This window comes from Aulostomus chinensis, chromosome 10 (assembly GCF_037954235.1).
Source record: "Aulostomus chinensis isolate RoL2024-O1b breed Wild chromosome 10, RoL_Achi_v1.0, whole genome shotgun sequence".
In the NCBI taxonomy this organism is placed as follows: domain Eukaryota; kingdom Metazoa; phylum Chordata; class Actinopteri; order Syngnathiformes; family Aulostomidae; genus Aulostomus; species Aulostomus chinensis.
The window spans coordinates 7,754,945-7,767,378 of NC_141329.1; the positions used below are offsets into that span (position 1 = coordinate 7,754,945).

Below are 12,434 nucleotides of genomic sequence, written 5' to 3' on the forward strand. Positions count from 1 at the left end.
CACACTTGCAAATGCATATTCTGTTTGAAAATTAGTAAGAACACATTGTGGTTGTTTTCCTCCACCGTGTGAGTCTGTCTCAGCGACCTCTGACCGCTGAAGGCTTGTAAGACTTTACCCTTTGGGTGGATGTTGAAGGGATATCCTCGCGGCCTCCCAGTTATCTTGCATTTATATGAAGTGAAAATGACCTTGATGTTTCACCTCTGATCACCAAGATGTTTTCAGTTTATCCTTGAGACCCAGTGAACGTTTGAGTCCAAAGTTGAAGATATTCCCTCCAGGTGATTCTGATATATCCTGTTAAAAATAAGGACAGATATCATCCACGTGTGAGAGGATGATGGTCTCGCCCTTTCAGCCTTGACAATCTAAATTTTTTCAGTTTATCTTTGACTCCCAGTGGGCATTTGCCCAGCTTTCCCTGCTGTGGAGAAGGATACTGTGACACCTGTTCATAGCAGTTTTACTGAGTTACGTTTGCAGGATTGTTTTTTGTTTTCAAGCATTCTCATTGATGGCTTGGACACCGCAACAGTAGCTTTTCTCTCTTTGCCTGCTTCATTCTGTTTGTGGGTTGGAGACTGTGGATCCTTGAAAGGTGAAATCCTATTTACAGGGTGTGATGCTTTGGATCCCACTGACATCCTGGCTCATGGTTGCTGTCTAGGCTGATGGTGAGGCCAAACTGTGGGCAAGCACGTGCCAAGGAACTGAGTGGTCTCTGGAGACCAGACTGGGGGTCAGGACTTTTTTCTCTGAGGTTGAAGAGCTTGGTGTTGGATGTGGAGTGCAGGTGCCCCACACCATTGATGACCTAAATGCGTGCGATTGTACAAGGAAGAAGGACCTCTTAAAGAGTGTTAACGCGAGGACACAGTCTGATCGCTCTGTGCTTCAAACTGCACTCTCCCCTGCATGATTTCAAAAACTGGCCAAGTATAAAGGCTGCCTCTATTCCTCGCTCTTGTCTTGTGCTTGTCTGAATGAGAAGATCCCGTTGATGTTGGATCCCTTGGCCCTGAAGCCACACAGAAGCTCAACATGTGGGTCAACATGTTCTGCTTGCACCCCAGTTCTCTTAAAAACCACTCAGCCAAATCCCTCACATTTTTCTTAGAAGGAAGCCATCTTTTAGTGAAAAACTGATATTGTTTGTTATTCATATTGCCATATTTACAACAGAATAAATATCACAAAAAGGCTACAATATTATTGAAACTATTGTCATCATATTTTTTTGGGGTTAATTACTACTGTTCCAAAGCTTAACTTCAATAAACGTTGTCTTACCTGGCTGCAGGTCTGACTGGATTCCTTTTCAAATTTCTTCTTTTTGAAATACCTCTGCAAAGGAGGTAATATGATCACCAGTGGGAAATCACCAGGGTGAGTTTGATTAATGGCAGGATATCTCAAAACTATTGCAAAATTGGTGGAAAAATAGGTTTCTTACGAGGAACAAGACGCATTCTGGAGCAAATTAGAGATCTTGGGTCCCAAAGAGTGTTCTAGGATATAGATTAGTGTTGTTTTTTTGTTTTTTTTGGGAGGTATGTGCTTTCTGACTGGTTTCTAGTTTTTGTTTCTTTGAGCTCTTAGACCAGGCAGGAAACTGTTGCCAGCACAAGAGATGTGATCCTGCTTGGACAACTCAATCTGATACACTTTCCTCTTCATCTCTCTCTAGTGTAATGCAATGCAAACTGAAAAAAAAAAAAGATTGATATAAAATCATCATCAAAGACTTGACGTATGCTGTGGATGGAAAAAAAAATGAGGAAACATTTGGCAGCAAAGTAAAGCATGTACACACGATATGTAGTTCATGGACTAAATCCTGAAAAAAAACAGCAGTTTAAAGTGAGTAAGATGGATCTGGGCACATATTGTTCAGAACATGTCTCAGAGGATAGAGAGAGATAACAGTGGCGGCTTACAGTCAGTAAATTGAAGGGAGGCAGTGGGGGTTTAGAGGTTTATTCAGGCTTTATAGGCGGTGGCTGTAACCCTCATGTCCTGGGCCAACAGGTCCTTAGGGTTGGTAGGAAGTAGGCTATGGTCATGAGACTGATACAGTGATGGAGAATATTCAGTGGTTTACCGGATGCTTGTGATTGTACTGTACGTGTGTGCAAGTGTTGAGGATGTTTGGAGGGAAAGGAGGGAGCAGAGGTTTACAGCTTGCCCAGCAGTGGAACGTCCACACTTGGTCCAGCAGAGTTCTTAGGGCTGTCCGCCATCTGACTGCCAGCCATGACCTCTTTTCTCCCTGTCCAGAGCGACAAAGCCAACCAGGTCACGCGAGAGGATGAGGTGATTTATACGCACATAGATTTAGTAGATATAGTGGGCATAGACACAACATGTGGAGAACAGTTGATACATTTCAAGCTTAAAAACAGAATTCCATTATTGGCCTTGTTTATTTAAAATGGCTGAAGTCTAAGGAGAGCAGAAAGAAATGCAACAGTATGGACACACATATACACACGCACACTCACGCACACACACACACACACACACATTGTTGCATATGAGGCCAATTGATTGGATCATTTTCACTGAGCATGCAGATTATATTGTTAGGTCATCAGGAGTGTAGAGCAGGGTCATGCTGGTGCCACCTGTCAGACGGTGTGCAGGGACACACAATGAGAAAAGGATTCAACAGAAAGAAAAAAAATCTAGCCTCATAGTTATTAGCACCCCATAGAGTCTGAGGGATAGTTCCTGTGGCAGAATAATCACACACACTCCCAACTCGCAACTGATACACTTCCCGCAAGCAAATGAATCTACACTGAAACACACACACACACACACAGAAGATGCAGTTGCAGGCTCTCATCACAGCTGAGGAGCTGCCTATTCATCTGCACATAAAAGGACAAAGCGAGCGTACTGCACTCAGGAAATTGCAGCCGCGCAATTTACAAACGCTAAGCAGCAGTGGAGGACAAAGTCACATACACACCCCTGTAGTCCCATCATAACTATCACACTCCCTCTCTCTCTTTCACACACACACACACACACACACACACACACACACACACACACACACACACACACACACACACACACACACACACACTCACACACTCACACACATACACACACACAGACCCTGGTTGGTTCCCTGGCTGGGTCTTTGAACAGTTCAATGAGGCCCCTTTTCACTAAAGTGAATAGCCCCTCTGATTCCCCTCCGTGCTCTGGATGCTTTTTGTGTGTGTGTGTGTGTGTGTGTGTGTGTGTGTGTGTGTGTGTGTGTGTACCGTTGTGTGAGTTTGTGCACGCGCGTGCACACACCATGTGTTTTTTGTGTGTCCTCTTCATCTTTTGTGTGGGCCCAGCTGAGGGGTGAGAGCTGTTTTGCATGTGGCTCGTCGTCGCTGAGCTGTTCCACCCAAGTTGGACGCCAGAGGGTTGCTTTTGATCAAATTCTCCGTTTGTTTTTCCTAAATTATGACCTGAGACAACCTCAACCTGAAGGTGTGAATTCATCTGTACATAAGTGTTCTCCCTGTGATTATTCTCATGTCTGCGATGGAAAGATGAGAGACACAGTTTTGTTTAATTTCTCGCTGGATTCGATTCTCTGTGCAGGAAGCTGCCTGCATTTCAAAAAATCCAAATATTGCAGTTTATATGTTCTGAAGTCAAATGTTTTCAATTATGTATACCATTTAGTGGATGCTTTTATCTTTGAGCCTCACACGACCATGAAAGCCTGCTTTCAGCATGTACTCCTTACCCTGGAATCATACTTTATTCACTGAGCTAGAAATGACCACTTACAAATAAAAGGTTGTTTTTTTGTTTTTTTTTTGGTTTCTCTGTCTGTTTGTTGTATTTTCCTCAAGACATAAAACTCTGTTTATTCCATTACTGACACTGGCAGTGGTCAAGCTGGTTTCCATCCCAGTAGTAGAACAAGGTCCCCCTCTAGTGAGAGATGTCTGTAAGTACATAAACATAACTTGATCCTCCTCCAAGAGAAGCTGTACCCTATCTTTAAGATTTTGAATCTGTCTGACAGTGCCTCTCATCCTTTCAATATATTTTCAATGCAATATCTTTCTCTTCATCCCCACCCCCACCCTCTCCCCCTCCACCCTCCGATCCCTGTGATGTCCCAATCCAGGTGATAATTTACCAGGGTGGCCAGGTGTTCAGCCTCGCTAACCACCTCAATGGTCGTGTGGGCTTCGTGGCCACCATGCCAAGTACAAGTGCCTCCATTTTCATCAACAACACCCAGCTGTCCGACACTGGGACGTACCAATGCCTGGTGAACAACCTCCCAGACAGAGGGGGGCGCAATATCGGCGTCATCGGGCTCACTGTGCTTGGTAATCACTTACAGCTCACAGCTTGTTTACTTCTAGATGTAGTTTATCCTCAAGAACAAGAGCAAGATAGTCATGGCAAAAGTTCTAGACAGCCTCAGAAGCCAGACATTAGAAATCAGGCAGCATAAAAGAACTATGTTCATGAGCTTTTTTGAATATATAACTTCCCCTGTAATCATGCTATTTTCTGAATAAAGTCTTTAACGGGACACATCTTCTCTCTCCATCTGCTAGTTCCCCCCTCGGTGCCAGCATGTCGAATCCAGGGCACCCTGGATGTAGGCAGTGACATCATGCTGATCTGCAGCTCCGATGAAGGTATTCCCACGCCGTCCTACTCCTGGGAGAAGCTGGACGCCCTTCCCAAGCTGCCACACAACGCCATGCAAGGTATTAGACACAAGCTGGCCGTCGGAGTTCCCTTTTGCCCCACGTTTGCTGGTAAATGTCACACACATAGAGCAGCTTACCACAATCATCGCCACCCGTCATTGTACCAGGCCTTAAGGTTCCCCTCCTCTGATCCTGCTGAGGGGTGATGATGGAGTGTGTGGTGTGTGATGAGTTAGAATTGAGTTTGTGAAAAAGTGCTTCTGTGCTGTTTTGTTTTTCCTTCTTCTCTCTCTTCTGCTGAATATCGACTCTGCAACAATTTAATCCCAGCAAACATCCACCACACTGTTATCAATGTAAAGGAGCAGTGATTTTACAGCCTTCTAGCTGGTTTTCCGCAGTTGCAGAAGGTTTTCAGCATCTGAGAGCTCTGACGTAGTTGACTTTCCTTTCTTTTCCAGCTGTGCCTGCTGCACAGTAAATAACCTTCATCACTAATGCCTCACATTGTATATACACCACTGGTCGATTAAAGGCAAAGAGCAGTAATTTAAAAGGATCCTTCACCCAAAAAGTGTTAAATACCTTTTAAGTACTCACAAATAGTTCAACAAGATGTTTTTTCCCTGCTGTATTACTTCTTTGGTACTGTACTGAAAGGGCTGGCCATGTGAATTAAGCTTGAATCTAATGAAGACTGATGGCAACATCAAAACTGCCTGAAAAAGTTAGTTTACAAACTCTGAAGTGCATCATCTGATGTAATCCAGGTTGTCTTGATCCAGCCGTATGCTCAGTAATACAAAAACACTCTGATTTGGGCAAAGAGCAAACAAACTACTGTATAACACTTTGGAGACCAGAAGAGGTGTTGTCAGGTTAAGTGAACATTAGGGTGGATAAAGTAGATGTGCTCTGGGAGTTCTTGTGAGCTCAAGGCAGCTGTTTGTGAGTACTTGAAAGGCAAAAAAGACAAAGGTTTTATCTCATCCAGCTACACGGACAGACAGGAGACACTAGTCAACGCTCACTGATGACGATGTTGTGTTGAAATCATGTCACCAATCTGCATTCATGAGCTGCTAATTGGCAGGTCATTCATGTCAGCTCTTTGAAGATATACAAGGCCCAATTTTGTCTCAATTCAACAGTGACTGCACAGATCTCAGATCAAAAACTGCCTCAGAAATGAAATTAGCTGAGATACATGTTATGCACAAGTTTACTGAACTTTAACATCACATTTACCATTTTCTATAAAGTTTAAGTTTTTAAAACCAAACTTGAATAAACATGTGACTGTGTTGGCTGGTTTGAGCTCTGAAACTCCTGTATTGGATTCAAATTGAAAGAGCATCCTGGTCACTCTTGCCTTTCAGTTTGTTTGATTTTAGCAGGTGAAAAACTGCCCGTAACTCAAATACTGGTGCAATGTTGACGCCTTTTTAATGAGTCCAGTAGTGTATAAGCTCGCAACACAACTCATTCCTCATTTTATTCATTAACGGAACCTGCAGGTTTCACTTGAGTCATTATAACTGGTCTATTAAACGATATATAGTACCCTCTAGTGGTAGATGTCAGAGTGTACCAAGAACCCATTTCAAATGAAAACATTTGTTTTAACTCTTTGTGATGTTACTTACTCTTGGTGTAAATGTTTCTGTCGTGAGTTTGTGTGCTTGGTGTTGTGTGTGTGTGTCCATGTCCATGTGCTTCTAAGGTATTTAAATACCACGTGACTCTTGTGTGTCCTCCAGACCAGATGCAGGGCACAGTAACACTGAGAAACATCAGCACCAGCACCTCAGGACTCTACCAGTGTACCTCCAGCAACGCCATCGGCAAGAGCACCTGTCTGCTCAACCTCCAGGTCGTGGCACGTAAGTACTCACACACACACACACACACACACACACACACACACACACACACACACACACACACACACACACGCACACTTCGCCGCTCCCTCACCAGTGGTACTGTCATTCAGATGGTTGTATATTTCTAGTCATTTCACTCATGGGTTGACAGATGAGAATGAAGGCAGGAGCTGTTTCCTCAAGTGATATTTGTCTGACAGATAAACAGGAAAAGGAACAAATGTTTTGCAAAAAACAGAACTCCAAGTGTTTGACACCAGCCTGACAAAAGAAAGGCCAGTTAGTTTGGGTCATACAGGGTCAGACAGTTTTGATAGCTTGCCAGGGAGGAATGTTACATTTCTTTTCGCCTTTTCTGTAATTTGACAGTGTTTGACATTCTGTCTGTCTGTCAGAAATGCAGGCAGACTAGCAACTAAGTGCTGAGTCTGTGTGTCTCAGTCATTTAAAAAAGACGAAAGCTGCAGTTCCCTGGACTTCCTGTCAGCTATCAGGAAGTGAAACTTTTCTCTGTACTCTGTCTTTATCTGCAGCCCAGCCTCAGAGCGTGGGGCTGATAGCAGGGACCATCGCGACGGGAGTCCTGGCTGTCATCATCTGTTCCCTGCTGGTGGTGGTCACGCTCTACTACTGGAAGAATAAGAACAAATACGACGAGGAGGAGATCCCCAATGAGATCAGGTTGGCCTTGAATGAATGATCTTTTTTAAGATAAGATAATATATGATCATATATGATCAGAATCTGAATTGAAATCCCAGATTGAGTTATCAACGTGCATCAAAAATAGACAAACAATGTAAGCAATAATATAATGTCTCCGAAGATCTCTTCAATTATGACGACCCAAGCAGAAAACAAAAACTGTATGGCTTGAGCCTCAACGGTCAAAAGTACCAAGTTTATTTCATTATCAGTATTATTGATCCAGTCATATCAATCTGAGGATGTCAATCAGATATTGTTCAGTTCAACAAAGTGAACTGACAGTTTGGATCACTCAACTTAATCTGACCTCCTGGAGCACGTCTGTGCAGTCTAAATTAAAAGGGCTACAAATTTGTTTTCCCTCTAAATCACTCCAGGAATGATTTGGGTGCTAATTCGTGGCTCAGATTGCTGAGGCTTTGGCTGATTATGCTCACATCTGCCACATTTCTGAAGAAGCAGTCTACCATTTACATTTTGAAAAGAAACTACAACTCTGCAAGAGACTAAGGAGATTTCACTCTGGTGGACAATTTTGGACAATGTGGGGTTGTTGTTGTGGGTTCTTCTAATTAATTTGCAAAGGTCCTCTTTCTGTGAGTGCTCACTCTTTGGGTCCAGGATGTTTTATGGTTCTGGATGATATTTGGGATCAAACATTGATGCATAATTTTTCTTATTATTTGCTGTGTTTGCTGCAACTTGACCACTCAGAGAAACTCTAAAAGATGTCAATGTTTCATCAGTCACAGGATTTGTGCGAATTCTCATTCAAATCATTCTCCATCTTTGTGTTGCGATCACCCAATCTGCTCCAATCAGGGAAAATTGGTGAGACTTTTCATCCCAGAGCACCTTTTTATTTACATTCTGTTCAAGTGAAGCTATAATATCCTGAAACAAAAGGGGCTAAATATAATTTAGTGTTCATATATGTCACATTTGTCACGGGTCATTTTATGCCACAATATCTGCTGTGAAAAAGGTGTCTGATTAATTTAACTTGTACCAGTTAAGAACCATCGATGAGATATTGACCGTCTCTCTTTGAACATTTTTTAGCAGAAGGGACATATTTCTCCTTGCATTAGTTGATGGCTAATGAATTAATGAACAATATATCCTTATGGTGTTGACAGAAAATACCACTGGAGAAGTATGAAAACATCATTTCATGCTGGGCAGGAAATGAACCAAAACATACGCTGAAAATGTTCGGCAGATTTTTAGAGGAATTTGTTTTTTTTCACTCTTTTATGAATTATTTCTTTGAGAGATTCAGGATTTCAGGCTTTTAATAATCTGGTCTTGCAATATTTTTAAAATTAATTTTATCTTCACTAAAAAAAAAAAATTGCATGGTGTTCATATTATGTACCAAAAACGCACATGTAAACATTGTTCATTTGGAAATATTAATCATGTATCACATTGTTTCCTCATCATAAACAACAGAAGATGAGCACAGCAATGAGACTTGAGCAAAACTAGATATTCGTAAATTGCTATCAGATTACCAACATAAAAAAGACCAGTATCTGCAGACACTGATGTGCCAATGTTATCATGCATCCAGTAATCATGTGAAGCAAGCCAGTAAGTGCAGGTGCTGGATGTGTGTTTAATCAGTCCTCCTGACCTCAACAGAGAAGATGACCTCCCTCCTAAGAGGTCATCATCAGTGAAGGCTTTCCATGCCGACGCCTCATCATCAGAGAACGACACGCTGACTTCCACCAACACCTACAATAGTCGTTACTGGCACAACCCGAAACCCAACTACGACACCAACTCATACACTCGCTACAACGGAGACACACGCCAGACCTTCTCGGCTGCTGCCCAAGGCACCCACGGACACGGACCGGCCCAGAGCACAGGACACAGCCACAGCTCCGTGGTCACAGCGGCGCCAGGCTCAGTCCCATTGTCTCGTCATGCACAGCCTACAACCACAACAACTACATCATTTGCCAATGGCAGCCACACACTCCCACCCCCCAAGACACTGGTGGTCACCACAAACTCAGCCCCGTCTCCCCCCGCTATGGTGCGCAGCAACGGCTCTGTGAGCCTAAAGCCGGTGGTGACGTCCACACACGGGCAGCACACGCATTCATACGCGGTGAGCCAGGCCATGCTTGAGCGCATGGGGGCAGTGCCCGTCATGGTGCCAGCCCAGAGCAGAGCAGGCTCGCTGGTCTGAGACCAGGTTTGTTAGACTCTTTGAGAACAAGACTACATTAATTTTTGGTTGTGTTGTTTGAAATCCAGTGATAAAAACAAACTGAATCTGGGCTGAAACAGTCCGCTGCCCTTTACAACTGTGTCTTTCTGTATGTCACAACCTTTTTATCTGAAACAAACTGGGATTTTACAGTGCAGAGTTCATCTAATGCCAATTCCTTGCTGGAAAGGACAAGTTCAACATGAAAACGCCCCTTACCTGATGGACTCCCGATGGGTCCAACCACTTTTGGACGAGTTCAAGCTGGAGTGACATGTGATGACGTGTTTATTTAAAGCAACACAAGGCATCTCCATACTGCATGGTCGGACTGAAGTGAGCTCAGATCCCCACATAAATGCATGTGTCCCTCATTTTAGGACAAACAAACAACGTCCATATTATTTGTAATAATTTCTGTCACGTTTGTTATTTTTGATTTATCGTGATGATGATGATGATGCATTGAAAAAGTGAATGTTTAAATGTCGGGAGTGACTTTAGGATGAAAGTATAACATGATGATGGTTTAAATGGCCTTAGAAGTGTAGAGAGGGAGGGGCTTTATTGGGTGCAATACGCTGCATCATATACTTTGATGAATGCAAAGGTTTTAATTTTGCACTTTTCAGAGCAATTTATATCAAAACTCTTGTCTTGTAAAGAGACGCTCAGTCATACTAATTGAATGCTTTACCCAAATGTCATAAATTGTAATTTCTCTGCACATACAGTTGGGGAACATGACAAAGTAGCAGTGAAACTGCAACTGCAGATATAATAGGTAAAGTAGAGGTCGCGGCTTTCATGCTACCGCTGTCTTGACCCTGCAGATGGTTAATGTTCCAGTCTTTGTTCATCCTTGCTGTTGTCCTGATCTGGTTCATGTCACATCAGTGCTGCTTTGAGGAGACCTAGATAGGAGGATGTCTTATTTCATAAATGCTTTATAAAAGAACAAATATATATTTAAAGGTGACTTTTTTCCTTTGACTAAGGTGAACACCTACTGTTTTCTACTGTACATACTGTAACTACAACGCTAGGCTAGATTGTGACTCAAAGAACAAATATTACATGCCCAACTTATACATATTTTACAACTCATGTGTCTTAATTTTTTTTGTTACATTGGACAGCACACTTGGTTTGATCAATGGGGTTTTGGGGTTTTAATGAAGGGATGGATTTAAAAAAAAAAAGTTTTAATTTTCTAATGCCACTTCATTATAAACCTGGAGGTAAGAACGGTGTTGCTTAACACTAATGGCCATATGTTTTAATATTAATTATACACAACTGCTGTAGATGATAGAAAGTATGACTGTGTTTCTAACCTGTTAATTTTAAATCAATTTTAACCAAATTCCCTCAGTGGAAATACAGTCCGAACTGTTACAGTGTTCTGAAATGTCTAAAGTTCTGATTTCCTGCCGTGCTTTGACTGAAAGCACCATACTAATCATTTCTGGATAAAATGCAATATTTGATACTGCAATTATTTGTGTGTTCAATTCAGAGGTCTTACTTTTAATGCAATTTCTCTTCATGTCAAATTTATAGGTTTTATGCGAATGCAATATTTTGGCATATTCAGTCTTACAGAGAAAACCTGTTTGTTTGTTTTTTCTTTGTTTCTTTCTTTTAAGTAATTCTTAACATCACAAAAGAAACCTTAACAAGTCTGACAGCATATATGGTTGTTAAAAATGCATTACTTTTATTCTTTTGTTTCTTCCGCATGAATTCAACAGCATTTTTTTTTCTTTCTTTCTTTTTCAAAATGATCGCATTTATGTATCTTCTGCCATGTCCAAGTGAGTTAAAGATACATTTCATAAAAAGGCAATTGGATTATATGAATACAGAAAATGATGAAACCCTTGATGGTTGGTTTATTACGGAGCTAAGATTGATAAATGAATAATCTCAGCAGCAGCAGTTTTAAGTCCTTGTGTGTAAGCAATAAATACTAGCCAAGGTAATTATACCTTATTGATGTCATCCCTAATGGGCGGAGTCTAATAATTAAATGTCATAAGTGTGAATCAGCACCATCCCAGTTTGTCTTCACTAACATCGGCCTGCTGTGCACACAATCCTGGATCAAATCTGATTGGATTTTGGTTAATCAGTGATGACTTGCAGCATTTATTGATCCTCCAACAATCAAAAACATCTTTCCCCAACTACGCTCACTATGTCTGACCACAGTAGTTAGAATTTACTGTATTGTTGAGGGACACTTTTGTTTCGCCCACCACCACCATTATCTGTCATTGTTGTCAAAATCAAGTCAACTTTGTAGGTGTTGATCAGCATCTCTCCCAGTGTTCCCGCCTTGAATGCTGGCTAACAATATTAGAGGGTTTGTTTTTTTTTTTGTTTTTTTTTTGAGTTTGTTTATTTGTTTGTTTTTCATTTGTGAGAAATTGACTGAGGTTTTCACTTCTTCTACCCCGGCCATAAGTTAATACGTGGTACACACGGTGGTATATGGGTTGTGTATATAGATAAATAATGACAGAACCATTTTGTAAATATGTAAAGACATACATCTTGTTCTTACAGTTAGGTTGAAATGAAATAGGAAAAATAACACTGGAACTTAAATAAATATTGTTAATACATTCTAGTTTGTATCTTGCTCATTTCTGTGTGTGTGTGTGTGTGTGTGTGTGTGTGTGTGTGTACCTGCTTCTTGTATTGAAGTGTACCTGTGAGGACAGATCATCATTCATTAAACTAACCATTCTGCTGTATTCAACTGTTAATATACAGATTCTGCCCTAAAATGGCTCATATTTTGAGATCAGGAAGAGCTGCTCTTGTAGAATACTGTGTAACGTTAGCATCGTATTTCAGGCTTCACTCAAAGAGCTTTCTAAAAACTCGTTCATTGAGCCTTCGGTGCTGCTGCGG

The 12,434-nt window shown here is 41.6% G+C and overlaps 1 protein-coding gene across 2 annotated transcripts in view; it reads left to right on the forward strand.

Moving 5' to 3' along the window:
• Positions 1 to 12,429, forward strand: part of igsf11 (immunoglobulin superfamily member 11) — a 97,143-nt gene extending 84,714 nt beyond the window's left edge. The window contains exons 5-9 of one of the 2 annotated variants that reach the window (XM_086215869.1): positions 4,151 to 4,358; positions 4,593 to 4,748; positions 6,452 to 6,574; positions 7,111 to 7,258; positions 8,933 to 12,429. In XM_086215869.1, coding sequence (XP_086071995.1) covers positions 4,151 to 4,358; positions 4,593 to 4,748; positions 6,452 to 6,574; positions 7,111 to 7,258; positions 8,933 to 9,491 — 1,194 coding nt within the window. In that variant the 3' untranslated portion in view covers positions 9,492 to 12,429. The remainder of the gene's footprint in view (positions 1 to 4,150; positions 4,359 to 4,592; positions 4,749 to 6,451; positions 6,575 to 7,110; positions 7,259 to 8,932) is intronic. The other variant, XM_086215870.1, reaches the window with a different exon arrangement.
• Positions 12,430 to 12,434: the final 5 nt, after the last annotated feature.